This window comes from Macrotis lagotis, chromosome X (genome assembly GCF_037893015.1).
Source record: "Macrotis lagotis isolate mMagLag1 chromosome X, bilby.v1.9.chrom.fasta, whole genome shotgun sequence".
Classification (NCBI taxonomy): Eukaryota; Metazoa; Chordata; class Mammalia; order Peramelemorphia; family Peramelidae; genus Macrotis; species Macrotis lagotis.
In genome coordinates this window covers 17,269,925-17,296,326 of record NC_133666.1, presented here as the reverse complement: position 1 = coordinate 17,296,326, position 26,402 = coordinate 17,269,925, and the positions used below count along the sequence as shown (strand labels likewise).

At 43.0% G+C, this 26,402-nt stretch overlaps 2 protein-coding genes across 5 annotated transcripts in view; both read left to right on the top strand.

The window, feature by feature from the left end:
- Positions 1–23,818, top strand: part of SEPTIN6 (septin 6) — a 57,393-nt gene extending 33,575 nt beyond the window's left edge. The window contains exons 6-11 of one of the 4 annotated variants that reach the window (XM_074205217.1): positions 3,917–4,013; positions 5,349–5,517; positions 7,007–7,139; positions 8,805–8,989; positions 12,310–12,354; positions 23,608–23,818. In XM_074205217.1, the coding sequence (XP_074061318.1) occupies positions 3,917–4,013; positions 5,349–5,517; positions 7,007–7,139; positions 8,805–8,989; positions 12,310–12,313 (588 nt within the window). In that variant the 3' untranslated portion in view covers positions 12,314–12,354; positions 23,608–23,818. The other 3 variants (XM_074205216.1, XM_074205215.1, XM_074205214.1) reach the window with 3 other exon arrangements.
- Positions 23,819–24,914: 1,096 nt separating this feature from the next.
- The window catches only part of NKRF (NFKB repressing factor), a 40,102-nt gene continuing 38,614 nt past the window's right edge, over positions 24,915–26,402 (top strand). The window contains exon 1 of the mRNA XM_074205212.1: positions 24,915–25,242. The gene's annotated coding sequence lies outside the window, so the exon portion shown is untranslated. The remainder of the gene's footprint in view (positions 25,243–26,402) is intronic.

Sequence of the window (26,402 nt, the reverse complement as noted above, 5' to 3'; positions counted from 1 at the left end):
TTTGAACTCTAGTAATCTTAACTCCAGACCTGGTGGCTATTGGACTTTGATGAGAGATTTTATATCAAAACTTTACCCAGCCAGATTTTTCTTCTCATTTTAGATTCATTGGTTTTGATTGTGTAAAAGTGATTTAATTCTGTGTAATCAAAATCATCTTTTTGGGAAACAATCTGTCCCTCATTTGATTATAAATTTCCCCCCAAGTTGGTAATGTCTTGATGACTAGGTCTACAGTTCATGAGAATCTGGAAGATTCTTCCTTATAAAAGGATGGAACTAAGATTCCAATCCCCTGTGTGTTTATGTATAGGGTGCTGTGTTATGTGTGGTGTGTGTGTGTGTGTGTGTGTCCCTGTTCTAATCTAGCCCACTCAGTGCTGGGGTTTGTTTTGGGGCAGATATCTCTCTGAAAACAGGGAAAGGGGATCAGGGCCAGGTCTCCTTTGCATTTCCTGCTGTGCAGTTAACAGGCTATCATCAGATATCATTTAACTGGGAGACAGATCTGTTTAAATTTATTTTTATTAAAGATATTATTTGAGTTTTACAATTTTCCCCCCAATCTTGCTTCCCTCCCCCACCCCCCCACGGAAAGCACTCTGTCAGTCTTTACTTTGTTTCCATGTTGTACCTTGATCCAAATTGGGTGTGATGAGAGAGAAATCATATCCTTAAAGAAGAGAAGAGAAGTCTAAGAGGTAACAAGATCAGACAATAATATATCTGGTTTTTTCTAAATTAAAGGGAATAGTCCTTGCACTTTGTTCAAACTCCACAGCTCCTTATCTGGATACAGATGGTACTCTCCTTTGCAGACAGCCCAAAATTGTTCCTGATTGTTGCACTGATGGAATGAGCAAGTCCTTCAAGGTTGAACATCACTCCCATGTTGCTGTTAGGGTGTACAGTGTTTTTCTGGGTCTGCTCATCTCACTCAGCATCAGTTCATGCAAATCCCTCCAGGCTTCCCTGAAATCCCATCCCTCCTGGTTTCTAATAGAACAGTAGTGTTCCATAACATACATATACCACAGTCTGCTAAGCCATTCCCCAAATGAAGGACATTTACTTGATTTCCAATTCTTTGCCACCACAAACAGGGCTGCTATAAATATTTTTGTACAAGTAATGTTTTTACCCTTTTTCATCATCTCTTCAGGGTATAGACCCAGTAGTGGTATTGCTGGGTCAAAGGGTATGCACATTTTTGTTGCCCTTTGGGCATAGTTCCAAATAGCTCTCCAGAAGGGTTCACAGATCCACCAACAGTATAATAGTGTCCCAGATTTCCCACAACCCTTCCAACAATGTTCATTATCCTTCCTGGTCATATTGGCCAATCTGAGAGGTGTGAGGTGGTACCTCAGAGAAGCTTTAATTTGCATTTCTCTAATAATTAATGATTTAGAGCATTTTTTCATATGGTTATGGATTGCTTTGATCTCCTCATCTGTAAATTGCCTTTGCATATCCTTTGACCATTTGTCAATTGGGGAATGGCTTTTTGTTTTAAAAATATGACTCGGTTCTCTTTATATTTTAGAAATGAGTCCTTTGTCAGAATTATTAGTTGTAAAGATTGTTTCCCAATTTACTACATTTCTTTTGATCTTGTTATAGGTGGTTTTATCTGTGCAAAAGCTTTTTAATTTAATGTAATCAAAATCATCTAATTGGTTTTTGGTGATGTTCTCCAACTCTTCCTTAGTCATAAACTGTTCCCCTTTCCATAGATCTGACAGGTAGACTAGTCCTTGATCTTCTAATTTGCTTATAGTATTGTTTTTTATGTCTAAGTCCTGTAACCATTTGGATCTTATCTTGGTAAAGGGTGTTAGGTGTTGGTCTAATCTTAAGTTTCTTCCATACTAACTTCCAATTATCCCAGCAATTTTTATCAAAGAGGGAGTTTTTATGGGAGACAGATCTGATGTTGCTCTGCCCCCAGTGAGGGGAGCAGTCAGACCTACTGTATCCTCTCAGCTGCCTTGGGGATGTGGGGCAACTGGATTCTGCCAAGTGTTCTCCAGTGTACGTGTTCAAACCCCTGGACAAGGGCATGATAAATCATTGAGGCAGTACATCTGGCCTCTGAGGGCAAAACCCAGGTGCTTCAGTCCTTCCTTAAACCTAAGATTTATTCTAGAGTCCCTGTGTCATGGGGGGAAACAGCAGTGCTATGACTGACTGTTGGGGACATAGGACAGGAGAAGAAACCTAAGTTTGAAAACCATTAGACTAGCAGTTGGCAGGTTGGCTTTTCTTCCTTGCTTTGACACTATCTGACATGATGATTTGAGCAATCACTCAACTCTGTGTCTCAGTTTCCCCAACTTTCAAATTGAGGTAAACAAAGAATATTGGCCTGGCCTGGCCTGACTCACTGGTGTATGTTAGGATGGAATAAGGTCTGAGATGTGAAAGCATTTTGAAGTGAGCAAACACCATAGGAAGTATTATTAGAACAGACTCTGAAGCCAATTTAAAGGGAGTACGTCCTGGGAAGTCTTGTGACATTTCCAGAGCAGCTTTGGTGGGGAGGGAGTTGCAGGCATGAAATGCCACACTTGGAGGAGGAGGCTGGGTGACCCTGACAGTGGCAATCACGAAGCCATTCTGAGATGCCCAAATCTCACTTCAGGGAGCTTGGGAACTTTCCTGTCTTCATTCTCTTCCTGGGATTTTTGAGCAGAAGGGAATGACTCCCAATTTTCACTCTTCTTTCTCTGGATCCCACTTGCTGATGAGGCAAGAGTGGTGGCTGTATCCAGAAACGTCTGTGGTGCAGCCCATCAGCCTCTGTGTTCTGCCCAGACTTTCTTGCTGTGGGTGCCTGGAAACCTTTGGGACTTCTCTCACCCCCACAGATAGCCCTCGACTAAGTCTCCCATCAGGCTTTCACCTTCTCCCCAAAGCTAAAACAGCTCAGCTGAAACTACTGCCCCTTCCAGCTTGGTAAAGTGGCTCCATGTCTCTTTGTGTTGTGCCCATTGTTGGGAGACACTGCCCAAGGAGAGACTACCCTAGTCTAGGGTAGAGGCAGATGAGCAAGAGGGTAAGGGGAAGTCAGGTTCTGGGAGAGGAGCATCTTCAATGGGATAAAAGCATTCCTCAGAGAATTTGATCAGCTGATGAATTCCTACACTTGTCCTCGGTGGGCAGGGGAGGCTGCTGCCAAGTTTGATGCCTATTATCACATAGCCAAACACAGTCCAGGGCTCCAGAAGAAAGACCAGGGACAGAAACGGGTGGACTGGAAGGTTCAACATCCTGCAAGGATGGACAGTGACCCTTCTTTTCTTTTTTTTTTACTGATGCCTTTGGTCATTACATCACCTCTAAATATTTCCAGATAGATTCCTTCTTATCCCCCCCTTCCCTTTGGGTTCTCCTTCATAACGAAGATTACAAGAGAAAGAGGGGAATGTAGGTTAGCCAAACCAACCAAGACATCAGTTGAGTCTGCCAATATATGCAGTTTTCCTTATCCATAGTCCACCATCTCTGCTGTGAAGGGAAGGAGGGCACTTTTCCTTGGAAATAAACATTTCCTAACCTATAAAACTGAAGCATCTTGAAGGCGGGCACTGTCTTTTTATTTTGACTTTGTTTACCCTGGCTCTGGCACAGTGCCTTGGAAGCATTTCATAAAGTTAGAGAAAATCTGAGCAGTCCTCTCTGTTTCATGGGGTAGATTTGTTAGCCCTTTGTATCTCTCTGTCCTCTGTATGTCTCTTTGCCCATGTGGGCATTGTCTTTGCTTGTAAGGCCTTCAAGGACAGAGCCCAAGTGAGATGAACAGAAGTCAGTGACTCATTCTGATGACAGGGATGATGAAATCAATAGCAGCTTCCCTTTGCCCATGAGTACACTGGCCTTCCCTGTGTTCCTGAGCACGTGTATTCCATTTCAGGGCCACCTGCCATTTGCGGTTGTTGGCAGCACAGAAGAACTGAAGATTGGCAACAAGATGGTGAAGGCCCGCCAGTACCCATGGGGTACCGTACAGGGTGAGTCCATGAGGTTTTTAGGGTTGTACCCATGGGGCATTGTGCAAGGTGAGAGGGGGAAGTCTACAGGGCAATATTCATGGGGCACAGCACAGTATGGGGAAGTCTGCAGAATAAAGGAGATATTTACATTGACTTTCTCCATCCATTGTCATCAAGTCATAGCATTCCCATATATCCTGGCTATCTATTACTCTTCCAACTGGTGCCCCCAACTGGCAGTAGCTAGAAGCTTGAATTTTCTATTTAAGTTAGGATTTTTCTCCCTTTGGTTTTGAAGAAATCTACCTAAAATGTCTAAGTCTTCTTACTTCTCTCCCTCAGTAAGCTAAGTCTAGTGAGCATGAGTGAATAGCTCCTGTCTGAAGATTCTGATTCTTATTCATGCCTGGAGATGGCTATTGGGAAGGTTCAGGTAGTCAGGTCGAGTAGGAACTAGGGGGTTTTAACCAGGGCTTTTTTTTTTTTTTTGCAAGGCAATGGGGTTAAGTGGCTTGCCCAAGGACACACACCTAAGTAATTATTAAGTATCTGAGGTCGGATTTGAACTCAGGTACCCCTGTCTCCAGGACCGGTGCTCTAACCAGGCCCCTAACCTGGGCTTTTTGATGGATTTCAAGGGATCCATGAAGTTGGATGGGGAAAAAAGTCACATGTTCATTTTCACTAACCTCTAACCTAAAATTTGGCATTTCTGTCAATCATGGGAGAATGTAGCTCTGAGAAGAGCTCCATGGGCTTTGCCATACTCAGGCTCAAGGGTTGTGTGACCCCACAAAAGTTAAGAACCCCACATTTCTAGGCCATTCCTTGAAAGTTCCTCTTTCTGCCTCAGTCCCAGGTATCACCTTGGTTGATCAGTCTCTTGGTCCTCAAAGTGGGGTTTGGCACAAGTGACTTCAGGCTTAATTGGCTAATAAAGATTCTACTATATTACTTCTTAGTCAGTAAAGTATTAAAGATTTGGGGGCTTGGAATTTTCATTTTAATTTTTCATATGAAAAAGTTGCAGTTGTGAAGTCAAATCTACCCAGGGTACTATAAAGAACAATAGATTAGAAATGAGATACCCTGGACTTCAGTCTTGACTGCTCACCTCATCTTAACTTCTTGGGTTTCCCTTTCTCTAAAGGGCCCTTTGATTAGAGAACTCTAAAAAGGCTTTCTCCTCTTTCTGATGTGCTCTGCTTTTAGCTTTGTAAACAATCCAAGACAATGGAAAATACAAATGGGACTTGTTATTAATTGTTATGATGAGATCCACTAATACAGATTCCTTTGATTTTCAATGCTGGGCTCTTCCTTTTTCTGAACTGGGTTGTGCTAACTGTGCAGTGGAGAATGAGGCCCACTGTGATTTTGTGAAGCTCCGGGAGATGCTGATCCGTGTCAACATGGAGGACCTCCGGGAGCAGACCCATAGCCGGCACTATGAGTTGTATCGTCGCTGCAAATTAGAGGAGATGGGCTTCCAGGACACTGACCCAGACAACAAACCTTTTAGGTATGGCCTGACTAGAGTAGTGGATTCCAGAGGGAGACCTGGGACTTCAGGCATGACCCAAGAAAAATACTCTAGACAGTTTCTACATCTGGTTAGCTGGCAGTGAAGAAAAGTTTGGGGTCTATCATGAAGCTTGCTGTTAGGGAGAGAGAGCTAAGGCCAGTGAGAGAATCAACTTGCAGAGACCTAGCAATATTTGGCAGCCTTGGCTGCCACCAGAGGGCATCAAATTAGCTTTAGTTAAGAGCTTTCTAGAAGATTGGTTTTTTTATAAGCAAAGGTTCTTAACCTCTTTTGTGTCCAAGACCCCCTGTTTTATAGAGAAGGAAACTGAGCCCCAGGGAGATGAAGTGAATTTTCCAAGAATTTTCCTAGGTCTTGAGTTGGGAATGGGGGTTTGCTGGTAAATATTAAACAATTGATTCCCTAGGGAAAAATATGCACAGGATACATTTTTAAATTCCATCTGCATATTAACATTTTTTTCATCATCTTATTAAATCTCAAGCAGTGTTGTCAAACTCAAATAGAAATGGAGACCAATAATTCATACATAGGGATCCCTTGTCTAAGTTTTAAAATGTAATATTATCTCTGTTTCATTATATTTTCATTTATTTTATTACCCATTTCCTAATCATATTTGAATCTAGTTCTGGCTGCACTGGGGAGTATTGTGGCCTACGGGCTGCCTGTTTGACAACTGTGGTTTAGACAATCAACAAAAAAATAAATTCACTCCCAATTTGTAGCTTTGGCTCATTTCTGAGGTTTAAATGCTCACAGTGAAAATTTGCTTTTCTACTCTGAGAGTCAATTTGTGCATTCCTGACTGGAAGGGACCTCAGAGACCATCTGGTCACCCCTCCCCCTCTTTATACAGGGGAAGAAACCAAGGCCCAGAGAGATTTAAGTAGTCTTATCTGTGGTCACCAAATCAAAGCTCTAACTAGAATTCAAGTGAAATAACTCAGTCAATGTCACAAAGTAAGTGTCACAGGTGGTTTTTGACCCTGAGTCCTCTGAATCCAGAGACAGTGCTCCCATTCACTGGCAAACAGCCCTCTACCTACCTTTGCCCAGAGTTGAAACAATCTGATAACCAGCCATCTTATTTCTCACCGTGGGATAGGACGCCTTTCTAGTGTCACTGAGCAGGTTTAGAGATACTTTGTGAGAAAAGGGAGCATATAAAGCCTAGTTTGAAGATAGTTATTTTGGGGGAGACTGTGATCTCGATGCAAGAGGACAGTGGCTCCCCTGCTTCCTTGTCTCTTAGTCACACCCTGGAGCGCCCCAAGCTCAGATAGATGGTCTGGCTGTGGCATTGTGATTCAGTGTTTCAATCACCTTCAGAACAGGGTGGGGGGTAGGGGGTGGGACAGAGCCTCTGAGGAATTCCTCTGAGGAATTATCAGGAGCTTTTTTTCCTTCTGCCAAACAGAAGTCATTTGGAGGAATGAGCTGATGAACTGGTTCTTCTCTATAGTTTGCAGGAGACTTACGAAGCCAAGAGAAATGAGTTCCTGGGAGAGCTACAGAGAAAGGAGGAGGAAATGAGGCAAATGTTTGTCCAGAGAGTCAAAGAGAAAGAAGCAGAACTCAAAGAAGCTGAGAAAGAGGTAACTTGAGGCTCAGCCTTGGCTTATCTTAGAGAAGTGAAGGGAAAGAAAAAGTCAAGGGCTGAGCTGGGGTGGGTCTTCTATTCTCAGAGAAATCCATAAGATCCTTTTGTCCCCATAGGACATCAAAGACAGTAACTGGTGTTCAGTATACCTATTCTCCACTTAGATGGATAAGACCATGGGCTCATTGGGCCCTCAACCTTCAAGGTGCAGACCTGATTATTTTCTGAACCAATCTTCTCTCATGTTTGAAAGGTCAAGGTCCTAATGTGGCCTTGAACAGTTAGGGACAGTCCACATCAGGATTTCTTAGTCTTTTGTGTGTTCTGGAGCCCTTGGGCAGACTAGTGAAGCCCCTGGACTCCTTTCTCAGAATCACGTTTTTAAGTGTATAAGCTGAAATACAAAGGATTACAAAAGAAACCAATTATATTAAAAAAATAGTTATCAAAGTATTTTTATAAACAAGTTAGTGGATCGGAGGGTAACAACCTGTAGTCCAAATTCTTTTCCCTCTTTTTGTGAGACCAGGAGCAAAGAAGTAGTTTTCTAGCTTGTTCTACCCAATCTCCCATAGCCTTTAATTCCATTTTGGTCTTTGTATGCTTTATTAGGAATTTGGGGCATTCATCATGTCATTGTTAATAGTTTGCAATTCTGCTTTTGAAAACTAGTCATTTATAGTGATAGGCATTATATGTGGGATTTCATTGGTCTAGGAAACTCCCAAGTAAAAAAATCCTTCTACCAATTCAGATTTGCTCTTCTCTACAATATTTAGTCTTAGAGAGTTGCCTCAGGTACTGAGAAGTTAATTGATCTGGCCAGGGTCACAGAGCCAGTATATGTAAGAGGCAGGGAAGCTTGGTGGCACAGTGGATAGAGCACTGACTTTGGATTCAAGAAGCTGGGAGTTCGAATCCAGATTCAGGCATTTGCTACTTACTAGCTGAGTGACCCTGGGTAAGTCACTTAACCCTGATTACCCCACATCCAGGGCCTTTCTAGTCATCTTGATCCATATCCAGCCACTAGAACCAGATGGCTTTAGAGAAGAAAGTGAGGCTGGTGATTTAGCACAGCATCCCCTCACTCAAATCCAATTCGTGTGCTTGTCATGCCATCACTTCCATGATGTTATGGTCTTCTTCAAGAATGAAGGACAAATATCATCATCATCATCATCATTATATGTAAGAGGCAGGCCTTGAATTCTGGTCTCCCTGTGGATCCAAAATCAACTCTCTATTTACTAGTAGAGTTGTCAACCTTTCAGTTGGTGTACACACCTTGGCCAGCAACACCTCTGAGTTGAGGATAAAAGGTACCAGATTGGAAAATCTTTAACAAAATAAATCAAAATACAATAGGACATAGCGTTAATAGGTGGTTTTCTAAGTTGATATGCTGGAAGGGATCCTTATGGTCTGCCTTTCTATTTGAGTTGGACCTGACTACCCTGTGTTCTCTAAGCAATATAGATTTGTGTCAGTTCCCTAAATTTCTCGGCTATAAGCCCTTTACCTGAACTATTTGATGCAAATTTCCCTCCTCCTCCTCAATTGATAGGTTCCTTTTATGCTTACAGCTGCATTGATTTTGTTTGTGCAGTTTTTTTTAAAAAATGAAATTGCCTATTGTTCCTTATTCTCTTTTTTACAGCTGCATGAGAAATTTGACCGTCTGAAAAAAATACACCAGGAGGAGAAAAAGAAACTAGAGGACAAAAAGAAGACTCTGGATGAAGAAATGAATGCCTTTAAACAGAGGAAGTCAGCCGCTGAACTGTCCCAGGGACAGCAGGCAGGGAGCTCCCAGACTCTCAAAAGAGACAAAGAGAAGAAGAAGTAAGTGACTAGTTGGGGTTGGGGTTTAGCTTCTTTCTGCTCTCCAGGGCAGGTTCAGGTACAAATAGGCCTGTGGGGAAAGGGAAGATGCTGTTGGAATTCCTGTCTATGTGACTCCCCCACTTTCTCACAGGAAAGCTGAGATTCTTACCCTGAGTCTAATGAAGAGCAGTCCTTGTGTTAGGATAGCCTTGTTGCTCCTAGGTCCTCTGGGATGGAGCATTGAAGGGCATGGAGAAATGTAGCCCTAGGGGCCCTACCTCTCCAGGAGGGTTCACTCTTTCAGTAATCATCTGCTGACAGGGTAAGGAAAAGAAAAAGAAGAGGGAGAATATAAGAGGATAGGCAGCCAGGAGAAAGATCAGGGGAGTTTGGAAGGAAAAGCAAAAGGCATGGGGAGAAAGAGAAAGAGAGAGAGAGAGAGATAGAGAGAGAGAGAGAGAGAGAGAGAGAGAGAGAGAGAGAGAGAAAGAGAGAGAGAGAGAGAGAGAGAGAGAGAGAGAGAGAGAGAGAGAGAAAAAAAGTGGGAACCACATTGCCTGGAATTTAGGGTGAGCTCAGCATATAGGTCAATTGGAATTCTATACCCAACTTTAGGTTTTAGTCCATGCTTACTGTTTAACTCAGTTCTTACCCAGACATTGTTATATGGCCAATGCAGCTTAACAGTGCATTGGAGAGCTTACCCAATCAAGCACTGCTGAATTCCTCCTATATTACCCCAAGCTCCCCATTCGCCCAACCCATCCATGCCCCTCATTCTCCCCTCAGTATCTGCTTCTACAATAGACCCCTTGGCTGCTGAAGCTTATTTGCCTGGTCTAGAATTCGACCCCAAGTTGGAGGGAAGACTTTTTCAATTTTTAAGAGGCTGATTTACTTAACCTCAGAGTTGGCAAACTAACAGGAGAGTTTAATTGTTCATCCTTTGCTGACTTCCACTAGGTGATACTAGAGTATGCCCAGTCTCTACTCCCAGAGTCAGAGGAAGGAAATAATGTTTTTGAATGTGTTTACTCAACCCCAAGAGGAGATCAGGGAGATGGGGGACATGCTGGAAGCAGCCTTATGGGTTAGGAGAAAGAACATTGGACTTGGGCCTTTGAGTCATGGTTCTCCCACTCCTTTGTTGTTGTGTGTGTGTGTGTGTGTGTGTGTGTGTGTGTGTGTGTGTGTGACACTGAGCAAGTCATTTCCCCTCTCTCAGCTTTGGTTTCCTCACATGAAAAATGAAGATACTGTTACTTGCCTTCCCTAACTCCCAGGGAAGATATAAAGGATGAGGGACATACTTGGAACATTATATTGCTACTGTTCTTATCCTTAGCCCTTTAGTCCTGGGTTAGATCCCCAGACATTCAACAATGAGACACAGCCTCCTTTTTCCACTTATCAAAAAACTTCAGTGGAGTTGGAAAACAAGAGAATGATTTAAAATTTCCCAGCTAACTCACTTCCACCTTGTCTCCAGGATCCAGTTTGCAGGATTAATAATTTTGGAATTTTTCTTTTTTTATGATTGTTCTAGGTACTATTTTTTTTAGTGAATTAGTAATGTAGTATAGGGAAGTCATCCACAACATGACTCCTTGAAAACTAGCATATATGTCTTGTGGAATTAGTTTGCATCCTGGAGGAAGGTACTCTTCATCATATACATACATACATGTACATATACATATAAGCATACCCCATCTACTGTAGTCAATGGTTTCCAGGAGACAGCAGCTTCCATAACCACCTTCTATGGGCCATTTAAGGTTTGTGAGTCCTACAGGGTGTCTGGATTCCTCTTTCAATAGATAATGGGAGGTAATTTGTTGGCCTAAATGAAATAAACCAATGGAACGGAACTTTATTTGTAATCCAGGAAAAGTCTCCCTGTTCAGTGGGCATCCTGTTCCCTCTCTGGTGGCAAAACCCCTAGGGTACTTTACTGTCCCCTCTGAGAGGGGTTTTACCTGCTTTCCTGTTCCCATTGGGACAGAGTCAGAAGTAGGACCCTTGGAGAGTGTCCAGAAAAGTAAGGTTTCCCCTGACTCTTCCTTCAGGTTTCCAGGCCCTTCCAGGTATGAGAACTATCCGGGGAAACATTTGTCTCAAATCCAAGGATTCTTCACCTGGGTGTCCATGAGCTTGTGGAATATTTGGATAACTTTATTTCAATATGACTAGTTTCCTTTGTAATTCTATGCATTTGATTTTCTGCATGTAAAAACATTATTCCCAGAGGGTACTGGAGGCTTCCCCAGATTGTCCAAGGGCTCTAAGAGCTTCTAAACCCAAGCTTCAGGAATTCTCTGGGAGGGAGATTACTAAACACTGGAAAAAAGCTAAAGAAAATGTTTTTTAGTTTCCGACTTGAATAATAGGGGCTGGTCAGGAAACTAGGAAATAAAGGTTCTAGTCGAGCAGGTTCATAGAGTACTTTACCATACATATATGTGTTTCATGTTGGAACTGGAACTCAGAGAACATTTCTTTCCATGCTCTCATTTTACAGATGAGAACATTGAGGCTCAGAGAGGAGAAAAGAATGTGCTCCAAGTCACCCAGCAAGTTAGTGGCAGAGCCAGGATTATAACCTGATCTGACTTAATTAAATGTGACTTTTTTCCAAATGACCTTCTTGAATATAGAGGCAGTGCAGCATGGTGGATAAGGAGTCAGCTTCAAAGGAAAGAAGCAAGTCCTGGGTTCAAACCCTCTTTCAGACGCAAACTGGCTGGGCAAGACTGGATGAGCCTCTTTCCCTCTCAGTCTTATAAGCAGCTCTAAACCTAGACATTTTCTGAGGAGATCCCAAGTTGCATTGGTGGAGGGAATTTCTCCATCTGAGAGTTCCCTACATCAATGAAATTCCAGGTCCAGGCCTCCTCCCTTTCCTGTATTGAACTCATTTCATCAATTGTCCTGTGAGGTTGTTAGGGCCAGGACTATATTCTGATTTTACTGATGGGTAAATGGCTCAGAGCAGTTGAACATCTCACCAGAGCTCACACAACTCTAAAATGAAAGCCAGACCCCCTACCTGCCCCCCCCACCTTGGGCTCTGAGCTCAGCAGCTTTAGCCCCGTGTGGCCTTGCTACCACCCAAAGACCAGGTTGGCATGGGCTGTCTCCTCTAGGCATGAGGGCAAGGAGTTGGGTAAAGTGTACTTTGCACACAGAGATGTTTGCTGGTAGGTTGGCAGGAGGGACTGTGACCCCATGCCTCCCACCATCCCCACCTGTCTTCTCTCTGACCTCTAACCTGCATGATGTATTGATTGCCCCCTCCCTTCCTCACTCCATCTTCATCAGTTCTCACTGTTTTACAGTTAACTCTGCTGTTTGCTGCATGCTGCGTGAGCGCGAGGGCCCTGGTAAGATTCTGTGATTCCTTAATTCAAATAGATCTGGCAGTGGGTTTGGGGGCACTTCCCACCTCCATTTTAAAAAAGAGCCACCTTGGACTTTCCAGTAACCTAATGATAGGTCTGAGAATGGCTCCCCCTTGGCGCAAACTGGTATTCTCATGACTGCCAAAGATGGGGAATTCACAAAGGGAAAATGTTTAATCTTTGGCGGCCAGGGGACAAGACCCAGACCCAGTCATCCACCATGTGCAAAAGGACCTCAATTCTGAGGCTGTCCGCCACCCTGAAAACAAATTCCCCTTTCTCATTCAGAACATTGACTGAGTACCTTCTCTATGGCCAATTCTATACTAGAATACAAGGTTTGACTGGCGAGCCTTTCTAAGCTTGGCAAAAGTGGATCTAAGTAGCTTGAAAGGGAGGGGTGTAAAATAATCCTTCCTCCAGCTCCTGTGGCTTTTGGGAGCTTAGCCAACCAGTGAGTGACATCTTCCAACTCTTAGAAATTCTTGTGGTCCTGGTTCAGTGTTTGGAGGATAAATCTTGGGCTTCCCTGAAAGGACCCCTTGCTCCTTTACATAATTTCAAAATGGATCAGTCTCCTCTTCTGCCTCTCAATGGCAGCATCTTCTTGGGCAGTAGTTATTCTAGTGCTTGGAATTCTCCAGCCCCTTTAGAGAGATGCTTCTTGGGTCAGAACAGGCCTCAAAGGAAGATGGAGAACAAGTTTGGGCACTAAGACTAAGGAAAACCTGTCCTCTCTAGCCTAGTTGGGGTTTAGTGGAGAGTGGAAGGGAAAGGGAATGCCCAGAGATGGAAAGTACTTTCCTCTACTCAGTGCCATATTGGATGTTTTGGAGCTCAGGAAGCCTTCAAATTAGTTTTTCATTCATAAGAGTGAGCACTCATTGCATTCAGGGACATGAATCAGACTTTCCGGGTAGAGGGGAAAGCCAGAGTAGTTAGGAGATACAGGCCCCACCAGGGACAAAGTTCTGATGTAGATGGAGGCAGTATAAGCAGTGACCAAGTCTGCTCCTGTGGCTGACAGGTTGATGCTTTCAGCAGGCAGGTGCCATTGCTCCTAAGCAGGTGAGATTGGGGGGGGGGGGGCAACCCAGAAGACAACAGATGGTGGGCATGAGGACATGCAAAGGCATGACTTGGAAGGGCAATCACCTCCTGGTACCTTAAGACATTAAACAGAGACAGTTTTTTCAGCAGGTAGATTCTCAGTTGCCTGAGTGTGGCTTTATCAACTCTTCTCAAAGCCTAGGGAAGAGGCAAGAATTTCAAACTGGGGGAGCTTTACTCTAGTGTTCTCCACACTCCTTTGGGTAATTTGATCAAACCTCATTTCATTGGAATCTTTATGGAATGAAGTATTCTGGGTAGTGGAAAAATTGACTATACATAAAAAACTTTTCCTTCTCTTGAAACTTGGTCTCATTCAACTCACTCTTGGTAAGTGCTTAAATGAAAATTTAAGTTGAATGGAAAGTTTTTTTTGTATAATGTCTAAATTCATTCTCATGACTCAGTAAATAGATTGTGGCAACCCTCACTGAATTCTGGTTTCCTAATACTACTCACTTTCAATTTCCATAGTACTTTAGGGGTCCCTCACAACCTCTTTGTGAGATAGGTACTATAAATATTATAATTCCCATTTTACAGTTGAGGAAACTGAGTTTCAAAAAAAGGAAGTAAGTCACTACTTAGTCCATGGTTAAACAATAGTAAGTGACAAAGCTCAGCCTTGAACCAGGGTTCAGTCCACTCCTTCATTTCTACCTCTCAGCAAAAGCCTTGATTGTCATTTGTTCTGAGAGCACCTACTCATTGCCCAATCCTGAAGGTGGAGGTGGTGCAGGAGATTGAACTGAATGTGTCCGGAATCCAAGCCAAGCCCTAGAAGATGTTCGTTGTCCTACATCCCTAACATGCTGATCTTGGGGTTAGCTCTTCCTAATAAAAGTGAAGAGGCACAATAAAGGAGCCCCCTCAGCTGGGTTCAAATAATCAAGGTTTCTCTACCACTGATGCACTGAAGCTTCTCAGAGCAAATCCTTTTCTGATCACCATTGGAAATAACCCTGGGCAGTCTATTATCAAATTGTAGCTTAGAAATCAGACAATTTTGCTGTAACTGGAAGCCAAACCAGATCCCAGTTCATTGAAAACTTTGGCCTTCTTTCTCAAGTTATGAGAGGTTATGTTGGTGACCAATCCCCAGGGCCTTCCTGGGGCCTGGGTTGACCAACCCCCCAAACACTTTCTGCCATAGGTCTAGCATTAAGTTCCCCCCCACCCCTACCCCTGATTGCTGCTGTCTGCTCTCAGGATGACTTGAGGCACTCCTTCCTTGGGACTGTGTATGATTGTGTGAACAAAGAATCTGTTCCTGGCAAGTCCATAACTGCTTCTGGGACTGATCTCTCTTATCTACTCCCCGCTGGGAGACTACCTGCAGATATATATGATAGTCACATCTTGTGTGGGGCAGCTAGGTGGTGCTGTAGTGGACGGAGTGGCAGATCTGGAGCAGGAAAGCCTGAGTTCAAATCTAGCCTCAGATACGTACTCTTTGATCCTAGACAAATCACTTAACCCTATTTGCCTCAGTTTCTTCACCTGTAAAATAGTCTGGAGAAGGAAAGGGCAAACCATTCCAGTTTCTTTGCCAAGAAAACTCCAATGGAGGTCACAGAGAGTAGGATACAACTAAAACTACTCGCCAACAACAAAAGCTTGAACTCCACTAGATCCTCACAACAATGCCCTGGAGCTGATAGGGGAGCAGTCATTATCCTCTTCATCCTCATCTTTTAAAAAAAATCAGGTAGAGAAACTATGGCTCTGAGATGTTGGACAACTTAAACCAATTCTCTCTCCTGTGTAAAGTGCCAAGAACCAGAAAAGAGCTGGGTTCTAATCCTGGCTGACACTGGCAAGTTGGATCTTGACTGACATTTGATAAGACTCTTCTTCCCCTCTCTGAACCTCAGTTTACTGATCTATAAAATGGGGATGATAATGCCTGCAGTCCCTGCCTCCCAGAAGTGTTGTATACAAAGTGCCTTAAAGCTCTAGAAAAATGAGTTATTATTATAGGTAAGCCTAATAAATACATTTAATGTCCTAAGATATCCATCTAAGAAATCTGTCCCTAAAATTGCTAATAATTTAAGTTTTAAAAGGTAGAGAAATTCCATAGCTGACTGAGATCCACAGTTTGGGGAGCAGGGGGTAGGGAGAGGACAGCATAGCTCATTGGAAAGAACTAGGAAACTAAGGGACCTGGGCTCCAGGCCTGGGGAAGTTGGGGCAATGCATTCGCCTTCTCTGTGACTGATGCATCTGTTAGATGGGGTGTGGGGGGGTGCTTGTCCTGCCTATCCAACAGGACTTTGAAGTTCCAATAAGATGAAATCTGTTTTAAAACTTAAAAGCACCATCTGTACTATTCCTCTGGCTTTTCTAAAATCTCTGTTCTGGGACCCTCAGAATACTGTAGTAGCTTCTCCACCTAGGGCAGAAGGCCAGAGAACTTCAGTTACTCAGCCTTCCCTTCTCCCCTAAAGCATTAGGCAAATAAAAAGAAATGCAACTTTAAGTAAATTTTTTAAAGAAACACCCAATTAATGATGATCCTGTAGAACAGATCATGAAACCACTCTCCCTCCTCACAGCCGAGGCAGGGGACTACCAGGGTAGAATGGTGGAAACTGGTCAGATCCAATCACTTTATCAGATGCGTTTGTTTCATTATTTTTGTTATGAGAGGGCTTAACTTGGAGGGTGGGGAAAAAGGTCTCTGCTATAAAGACCAAAAACATCTAGAACACTTTCTTTTCTTTTTTTTTCAAAGAATTAACAGGGGCTAGATGGGCCTACCCAAGGGGACAAGGAGACCTATGGGAAAACCTGAACTTTCTGATTTTTCCAGGAAGAAGAGAGAAATAGGGGCCTGAGCACCTGAATAGTCACCCAGGGCCTCCTGAAAATATAGCCAGCCTCCTTTTTGCGAAGAGGAGTAGTGAGTTTCAAACCCAGTGTTCAGGAAGAAGGGAAAAGAATCAGGAGGCTGGGGGTTAAATGATGCTGCTAGCTCATTCTGGGGCTGCTGAGGGGGAACTGTGTGGATCTGTGTGAGGGTTACTAAAAAACAAGCTCTCAGGAACCCATGCCTATGTTTGCATTTGTTTATTCACTGGGCACTTTAAAAATGCTCTTCCCCCATCCCTTCCCCCTCCCCCAAATAGATCTCTCACTTCCGGTAGACTGCCTTCCTGGAGGCTCCCTCTCCTCAGAGTCACGTGTCACCCAATGAGCTGTCCTCTCTCTTCCTTTCTATATGGGGTTAGTGAATTCTGCAGGTCCTCAAAGTACACTTAGCCTCTAGTAAAGAACCCTGTAATTTCTGAGTATGGAGGGCCCTAAAGAAGCATCTAGACCAACAGCTACCTAAGCAGGAATGCCCTTTACAGCAAGGACCCTGCCCCGCAATAAGGGAGTGATTGATATCTGACCTTTGAAGATTTCTGGAAAAAGGGGAACACCAACTGAACAAGACCTCTTCCACATGACATCCCTAAGGATGCTTGAAAACAGCTATGTTATTCCCCCTCCCCAGTCTTTTCTAGGATAAACAGGTTCAGTTCTTTTCAGTGATCCCCAGAGGACAGTTCATCAGTGTCCTGCCTAAAAGATGACACCCTCATGAAACAGCATTCCCTTCATGGAGTCTGAGAGCTCAGGAGCTTTCTTGTTGCTGTATGTATAACACTGCCATTGATCCTTGCTGAACTTGCAGTCCACTAACTGTCCCCCCGCCCCAGTCCTTTTCACCATATCTACTGTCTAGCCAAGGGTCCCCTCTCTTGTCCCTGAGAAATTGATTTTATTTAATCCAAGCATAATACTTATAATTTTTATATTTCATGTTATCTGCTATTAGTCTGTCAAGGTCTTTTGAAATCCTGACTCTGTCACACTGTTCTCAATTAGCTAGTCCATCACCAATGTGATAGACCATCTCTGTGATAAAAATGTTCACTAGTGCAGACCCGGGCCCAGAAGTCTGCTAGCTTTAGCCCACATTGGTCCATCTTGTCCATAAGAATAACATTAGGTGGGGCAGTAGGTGGCATAGTAGATAGACTACCAGCCCTGGAGTCAGGAGGACCTCAGTCCAAATCTGGCCTCAGACACTTAATAATTACCTAGCTGTGTGGCCTTGGGCAAGTCACTTAACCCCACTGCCTTGCAAAAACAAACAAACAAAAATAACATTTGGCTATGTCATGCTAGAGATCACTCTCCCATTCTATGTAATAGTCTGTGCTCCTGTTAGAAAGGGCAATTTCTGCTGAACTTTTCATCCTATTAGACCCTTGTCCATGTTCATCCAGGTCAGGTGACTCAAGCTCCTCCTCAAGAGCAACTGCAAAGTCTCTTGTTCCCTTTTTCAGAAGCTTCCTTTTTAGCATTTTTCTCCTGTCTTCCAAACTAAAAAAAAAATTTCTTAGCTCAGAAAACCAAGAGCTGAGTGACATATTCCCTCTGTTATCAGTCATCATCTCCCACACCCTGAGCAGTCATTCTGACCTTTCTTTGATCCTCCTGCTTTCCCCCAGCATATCTTTTAAAATACACACACACACGACATGCATGCAGTCAACATACATGTTTATACATGTCTATGTGTACACATAGTACAAATATACATGTGCATATGAATGAATATATTGTACATTCACACATATGCACACAAACCCTTTATGGACCTTAACTGTCCTTGCTCTCTGTACTTCCTTCTGTGTTTTACCCCTCTTGACACTGTTTTGGCATCCAAAAGGATCTCTCTAGACCAGAGGTACCAAACAAGTGGCAGACCACCAGCTGCAGATCAACCAGTTTAAAATGTCATTGAGAAATGTTTAACAAAAGAAACAAAAATACAATAGATAATGTGAATATGTGGTTTTCTAAGTCAATATACAGCCAGCAGACACCCTTAAATCTGATTTAGTGCTCCCTGTTTCTATGTTTGTCATCAGTGGTAGAGACAACTCCCCTTTTCCTCATCAGCATTGTTTCTCTTTGTCTCTTGAGAATTCTGCTTTTGATAACTTCCCATCTTTTCTGGATTATTGCTCCTGCAGATTGTAGGCTCTTGTCTATTTTTGCTCTGCCTACCTTATGATTTACTTTCATCAAACCTAGGATACATACGTGTAGGCCTAGCTTTGCTTTCTTCTCTATCACAGATTCTGGTGGACACTTCTCCCCAGAGTTCCCATCATTTCCACCTCAACAACCAGTCTTTTCTGTTGGTGAGACTCAGATCCAGAAGAGAATTTACCTTAATGCTCACTTGACCTTGGAAGGATAAAATGATCATTAAGGCAAGTCAGGAAATTCCTGTGGCTTCACCTTTCCCAGAGAGACCTAATCAGTAGCCATCTTGGTCATTTTGCTGCCTCTACCCTAGACTGATTCTGGGTCCTGCTTGTGTTTTTTCCTCCTAAATTTCCCTAGTTCTTTTTTTGTCCAGGTGACCTGGAGTATATACTCTGATGCTATCACTTCTGTTCCTGCCTCAGTTGCTCCTAACTCAAACACTCTCCACCATGCTTCCCCCTCTATGGTTACTGGATTTCTTCATGAGTGTATCTTCATAATATATAATGCTCCTTTGCCCCACGTTTACCTATTCTGATTCTTTTAGATAAAGTGTGTGTGTGTGTATGTATATATATATATATATAGAGAGAGAGAGAGAGACATATATACATACACACACACACATATAGATAGCTAGTCACACATACAATATACCACAACACACACACACACAGAGACACACACAGACACACATACACACACACACACACACACACACACACACACACACACACACACACACACACACCCCTTTCCAGAGCCATCTTCCTAGTAAGGCCCAATGCATCAGGACCTCTTGTTCTGTTTGCAACTCTTCTAGCAAATCTATTCTTGCCAAATCTTATGGGATACATGGTGTCTCTCCCTCTCTCTGCTTTGTCTGTTATTCCTGCATTTAAGCCATGGGCCACAAATGCAAATAACCATTCTCAAACAGCATATTATTAAACAGCAATCCAGTTCCTATATCTATGTTTTCCTTTTGGAATTCCTTGCCTTCACTAAACAGCCATAATTTAAAATTTTTTAACTTAATTTTTTAAAAAAGCCCCAAGGCTACCACCTTAGGTCTTCATTTTCTTAAGACTTTATAATCTTTAGCCATGCTTTCTAGGTTCCTTCTGGCAATGTCATTTGTGCCCGTGTGAATCACCAAAAGTGGGTAGTAGTCATCTGGTTTGACAAGTCTTGGGAGGTTCTCTGTCACATGTTGGATACATGCCTCAGAAAGACAGCAAACCTCTGTGTTGCTATCAGGCAGCAGGGTGTCACTCCCAGAAGGCTGGCTCCTATCATTTTTCACCCAGCTACTTCCAGTCACATCCCAGAGGTGTAAATTTGCTGGTGCCTGGGCAATCATCCCTGGCTATAACTACTCTCCTCCATCTCATTATGGTAACATCATTCCTGCCCTCAACCTCTAAGCCAGAGTCAGAGTACTCTTTGTATCCCCAAGACTGTGGTTGAGAATGGTAGCTCCAGACCTTGCCATTTACTGAAGCTACCACTCCTATAACAGTCACTAAAGCAGTGGTTCAGTTGTTTTCTGATGATAACATGCAAAAAAAATGTTCTCCAATGTTTTCACCCAACACATGTTCTCCCCTAGAAGGCTGCCTCCCCTGCCTCCCCATACTTCTCTGCCAAATATAATAATTTTCTAACTTGCTTATTCACTAGGGACCATGACTTTTACATTTTTCACCTGATGCTTTGAGGACTTTTGGTAAATTCATTCATCTCCTCATTAACCCTACTCCTTCAACCTTTTTCAGTTCCACGTCCCTCTATGTGAATGTCACATAACTACTCTTATGAAATATCTATCAGCCTGACCTTTTGCTGTCACATGTGTCCTTGTGGCCTTATTATGAGACCAGGCATGATACCAAGCAAGGTCCATTTGGTCCTTCCAATAATAACCCCCTTGTCTGAAAGGCCAAATTCCAGGCTTCAGCAGATCACGTGAAAGGTCTGTGGTGTATCCAATCACCCCATTTCTCTGAATTTCAGGATGAAAGGTGGGTTGGTATAAAATTCTCTGCAAGTTTATCTTGAGAGCCTGATGAATTCATATAGACCAGAGCATTTCTTTCCTCAACTGGTATAGGAGTGAAAGGACAAATTTCTCATCTGTGAGCACCAAAGGGGATGTTATTACACTCTTTTGGAGCCCAGTGGGGGAATGGGGTTCTATGTTATGAATAGCAACAAATAGTGATAAGACTTTTTCTCTTTGGAGATGTCGGCACACTTTGGTAACAAGGCCCGGCCAGGGCCAGGTGTGGCAATTCCCTTCTGAAGACTCAGAAACTGATTTCACAAAATATTTGGATATTCAGGTTTGCCCTGGTAACTCTTATTACCTCTTCATTTATTTTCTTGACAAATCACTGCTGATTTTAAGATGTAAAGCACATAATATATGAAGTGCTCAGTGTAAAGAGCGGTGTCAACTGGAGATACAAACCATGATTTAGACATAAAGGGAGATACGATTAGCAAATTAGGAGAGCAAGGAATAGTTTACTTGTCAGATCTATGAAGAAGGGAAAATTTATGACCAAATGAGATAGAGAACATTATGAAATACAAAATAGATCATTTTGATTACATTGAATTAAAAAAGGATTTGCACAAATAAAATCTATACAACCAAGATTAGAAGGAAAGCAGAAAACTGGGAAACAAATTTACAGCCAATGTTTCTGAAGAAGATCTTGTTTCTCAAATATATAGAGAACTGAATCAAATCTATAAGAATACAGGTCAGTCCCCAATTGATAAATAGTCAAAGGATATGAACAGGGAATTTTCAGATAAAGAAATTCAAGCTATGAATAACCATATGAAAAAAATACTAGAGATACAAAGGAAGATTCTGATTTCTAGCCAAAAGTATGGATTTTTTAAAAAATCTTCACAAACAGAGACTTATTTTCAAATGGCTCCCACATAACAGGGGCTTTGAGAAACTTTTTTTTTAAAATGAGTGGTCCATTTCCATATCAAAAGGATATGGCAAGTTTTTAGATGTTCCAGGAAGCTAAGTTTGGAAGAATCTTTGGGGATTGAAAGGAATCCTGTGGCAATGATGTTGTAGCTAACATGCCGTCTTTTTGACCTTCCTTTGCAGTAACCCGTGGCTGTGTACGGAATAGTTTTCCCTGCTACAGCTGGAATGGACCTACACTTGGCCTTTTAAGCTGAGGTTCCCACTTTGAGAGCTTCTTCTAGCATGCCAGCTATGGCCCCCTTGCAATAATCAGCCCTTTCCTTTATTACTATCTGCCCCTTTCCCCCATCCCATAGCCTGAGTCACCCTCCTCAGCCCAGCCAGCAACTTCCACTGCTCATTTATTTAGTTCATACACAGGCATATGGATTTGCTTTGAGTTTTTAGTGAGGAAGTGGGGGAATCCCCCTTCCCCTTTACGACAGCTAGTATTAGAGGATTTTTCTCCCCAAAGCTAGGGAAAAGCAAAAATCAGATACCAGTAGACATTTCTCTTTTTACTAACCAAATGTCAGTGCTGTTTGGGCATGGTGTATTCACTGAGGAGTAGAAATTTCTTGTTGAGACTTCAGATTGCCCCGGTGAACACCCAGTGGTGCTCTCCTCCCAAACAGTCAAATACTTAGAGGTCTTTATGGCTTCTGGTTCCAGGAAAGTTGCTTTGTTCCCCATTTGACATCAAAAAAATCTCTTCTCTTTCTAATATGCCCAAAGAAATCTAGGGAGTGTAATTCTGTAACCACTGATGGTTGACTATTGGTATGAAAAAAAGAAAATCCCCCCTCTAGGATAGTGAACTGTAGAGAATCACTCTCATTTGTTCCTTACATGAACCTTAGGAGGTGAGAATCACTGATTTACTGCAAAACTAGTTGAAATTCAAAAATTTGTCCTAGATCTCTCAATTAGAAAGTATTAGAGCTGGTATTTGAACCCAGGTCCTTTGACTCCCAAACTAGAATTCTTTCCACTATGTCAAACTGCATCTCCTCTGGATATATGATGAACACAACAGCAGTGGAACTGAACTGACTTGTTTTCCACTCCTATCTCTTTCACTTAACAGTGTGATCCTGGTTAAAATCCCTTTCCCTTTGTAAGTCTTGGTTTCCCCATCTTCAGATGAGATCATTGAACTAAATGACTTCTAGAGTCCCTTCTAGCTCAGACATTCTTTGATCCTGTGAAATCCCTTTCCCTCCCAGGACCTTTTTTTTTGGTTTCTCCATAAAACAGAGTCCTTTGCCTTTGCCATGACTCTTAAAATAGACAACCTCATTCAGAACTCTCTATTTTAGTGTCAATACCCAATCTCTCTGTAAAACTTTTGGTAAATTCCCTAGGAATCAGAACCAAAGACTGTCAGAGCTGAAAGAGGGCCTTAGTGGCTATGTAGGCCAACCCCCACTCATTTGACAGATGGAGATGGATATCCAGTATTGGGGGCCCTTGGTGTTTCCAATGAGCTGGGGAGAATAGAAGAGGCTCTTCCCTTTCCCCTTATAACCCATGTGTGAAAGTAAATTCTGACCCAAGCTATTAAACTATTGATGAACACATTTACTTTCTCAGGTATCCGAATCTTACTGTAAAGACGAAAGGAATGTCTTCTTTCCTTTAGGAAGCTTTCTAAATTTTGATTGTTGCTATGATATAAAGCAAAAGGCAGTCTTAAGAGTTTGCCTTTAGGCACATTTCGTAATGGCCAGTGCTTTTTTACATGTACCTTGGACAGCTCCCCCTCCCCAAAATGGAGTCAAAAGTTGGCTCTTGTGTTGCCAACTATTGCTTGAGATCATTTTGATATTAAAAGCTGATTTGAAAAAGTGCCTGCATGTTCTAATTAAAACAAAATGATTTTAACTTGCGTGTGGTTTTCTTACAAGCCCCTTTCAGCAGATTTCCTAGGGCTCCCTGGAGAGCCCAGATTTCCAGAGCACAACACTCATGGTGTTCTGGGATCTTCTCCTCTCACCCTCCCCCACTTTCTTGCTTTTAATGCACTCTTTGGCTAATTTCATGTTTTCTTTCTCTTTCTTTCTCTACCTCTCTAGCTTTTTTTAATCTTGTCTTCAGCAGCTGCACTAAGTGTAAAGGAGAAGACTGCCACTGTAGAAGAGTTAGGGTCCTATATTGTCTCACAACACAGCCCCAGTATCCCCCCCTTCCCACAAGTATTACCAATGGTCATGTGTCCCTAAACTGGGCAAGAGGCCATCTTCTGATATGCAAGTGCCTTGTCATTACCTAACAAGGCATGAAAGAACCAGCTTTGATGGGGACCAAACGTCAGTCATGCAGAGACAGCTGCATCACTCACCCAGCCTCAGCCAATGCCAGACTTGCCCATCTCATAAGTGCCCAGAGGCAATGAAGGGTCGATCTGAGACCGGGCCATGGTTTCAGAGACCATGTCATGGTTTCAGAGACCATATGGGCCAATTGGGCTCATGGCCAATTTGAGACCACACATGAGTGTGGTAGAAGTGGGTTGGTTTGGGTTAGATTTTTTTTAAAGCCAGTTCAAGGGTTTCTGACTTCGGCCGATATGCTACATTCTTAAACACGGAGGAGAAATTCAAGAGGCATCATCTATCCTTCAACAAGTGAGGAAAATGGATCTTCCAGCTAAACCCAGGTGGCGGGAGAGACAGGAGGGTATTCAATCAAATAGGAGTAAAGATACTCCCTTAATACAAGCTTCTGGACCCTCTGGAATCCTAGGAGAGGGTTTCTGCTCAGACCAGGAGCCAGGAGGAAGAGCTAGCCATATGTGGTCAATCTGTCCTGAATTACTGGATTCACTTACAGCTAGATGACATGTGCTCTTAGTTTCTCTCATGCACCACCACCCCACCCCATCCTTTGCCACTGTTCTGCTGTCTCTTGAGGGACTCCTCTCTGCATGTTTTCCAGGCTCTTCCTTATCCTCCTCTTCTCCTTTGCCCTTTTTGCTCAAAGGTGTCACTGCTCAAAGGGCCCTCAATGGCCAAAAGAAACACCTCCAAACCAGCACTGTTTAGCTCAAAGCCTTTCTACAATCCATGTCAATTTTCAATAAAATAAAACATGCAAAATGATGGTGTGATCTGGTCCATCTCATCTCTTGGGAGCTTGTCTTGATATGGGTTAAAGGGAGGAAAAGGGCCAAATGTTGGCACTAGGCATTAAAAGAATTCAACAAAGTAGCAAGAGCTAGTAAGTGGTAACTTCAGGGCTAGGACTGGGTATATTTGGAAATGAAGAGACTGGTGTGAGAGCTAATGCTCCAAGGGGTGTGTTCAAAAACTATTAGTTTGAAAGCACTTCTGGTCACAGGGTGCAGTGAGAGGGAGAGAGGAGTATTTTTGGAAAGCAATTCAACATGCATTGAGTGACTAGGCACTGCCCAGGTCAGGGCAGAGCTTGAGAATATCAACTGTGCATTGGGATCTGGGGTGAGAAAGACTGGAGAACAGGGTGGTAACCTGTTTTGAGAATCCCTTCCTACCAACACAGTATTGCCAGCAGGAGGTGAGAGTGCTTATGGAAAGCAGAGATATAACAAGGGCAAGGCAAATGAGCCCCTTGGGGGTGCAGAGCTCAGAAAAATAAAGGAAACGTTCACTTGCTCTCTCTTTGGGATGAATTGCTATTCTTTATCATAGGACCTCCCAAGTTCTCTTGGATCACAGCATTGCTGAAAAAAGGTAGGTCCTTCACAGCTGATCAACCTGCTCTTGGGCTTACCTGTCCACTGGTGGTAGTGGATCAGTGCTTGGTGTTGTTGATGTCAAGGAAGGTGGGTTCTTTTACTATGAGGATTACTTCCCTCAACGATGCTTTTTTTTGTTATTGTTTTTTTCTTTTTAGGTTTTTTTGTTCTTGTTTTTGCAAGGCAAACAGGGTTAAGTGGCTTGCCCAAGGCCACACAGCTAGGTCATTATTAAGTGTCTGAGACCAGATTTGAACCCAGGTACTCCTGACTCCAGGGCCGGTGCCTTATCCACTACACCACCTAGCCGCCCCCTTTTTTTGTTTTTTCAATAATGGTTTTGGAAGACCAGGATAGAAGGGGCCCTGGGTTGCAGGGTCCTGGGCTAACTCCATTGAGACACGTGGGGAAGTGCTAGTGGTGGCTGACTTCTCAAAATCTCAGGGTCATTCTCACAATAGTCATGTTTTTAAAGTAGGACTGGAAGGGGGGCAATTTAAATTCTTGCCTGGGAATGAAATTAGTCAGTTATGGTAATCAGTTCTAACTTGTACAGCAGACCTGAGTTATAGCCTTCCAAAGTCCTCCCAGTTTCTATTTGAGGAGGAGATTTTTGCTAAGGGGAGGTATAGGGTAAGTTAATATCCCAGGACACAACGCAGGCTTTCAAGTGAAGTGGTCAAGCAAATTGAGAGCCCATGGATATGACATGATTCGAGGGGCATTGCTATGGTACCCCATACCCCTCTAACATCTCCCTCAGTGTCCTGCCATGGCCTCACCCTTTCCTTCTTGCTGGTTGGAAAAGCCTAGTGTATTGGGAAGTTAATCTGCCCTACAGCTGTCACAGATGAAGTGCACCTATATGTTTGATCCATTTTCACCCATAAATGGCATCTGCTGGGGAAGGAGGATAGGTGATCCGATGGGCATAGAGGCAAGTTTACCAGCCTGGGTTCACCTGGTGAAATTGCAGGGGAATGGGATCTATGCTATCCACTCCAAGATGACCTAAGTGTTGTCAATTATCAAAGGTCAAATTTATGTAACCAAAAATACCATGGTGAATGGGACAGACAAAAGAAAAAAGAAGAAATTCAAGGGACATGGCGGGGAAATGAGCAGCTACTTCAGAATCCTAAGGAAGAATCTATG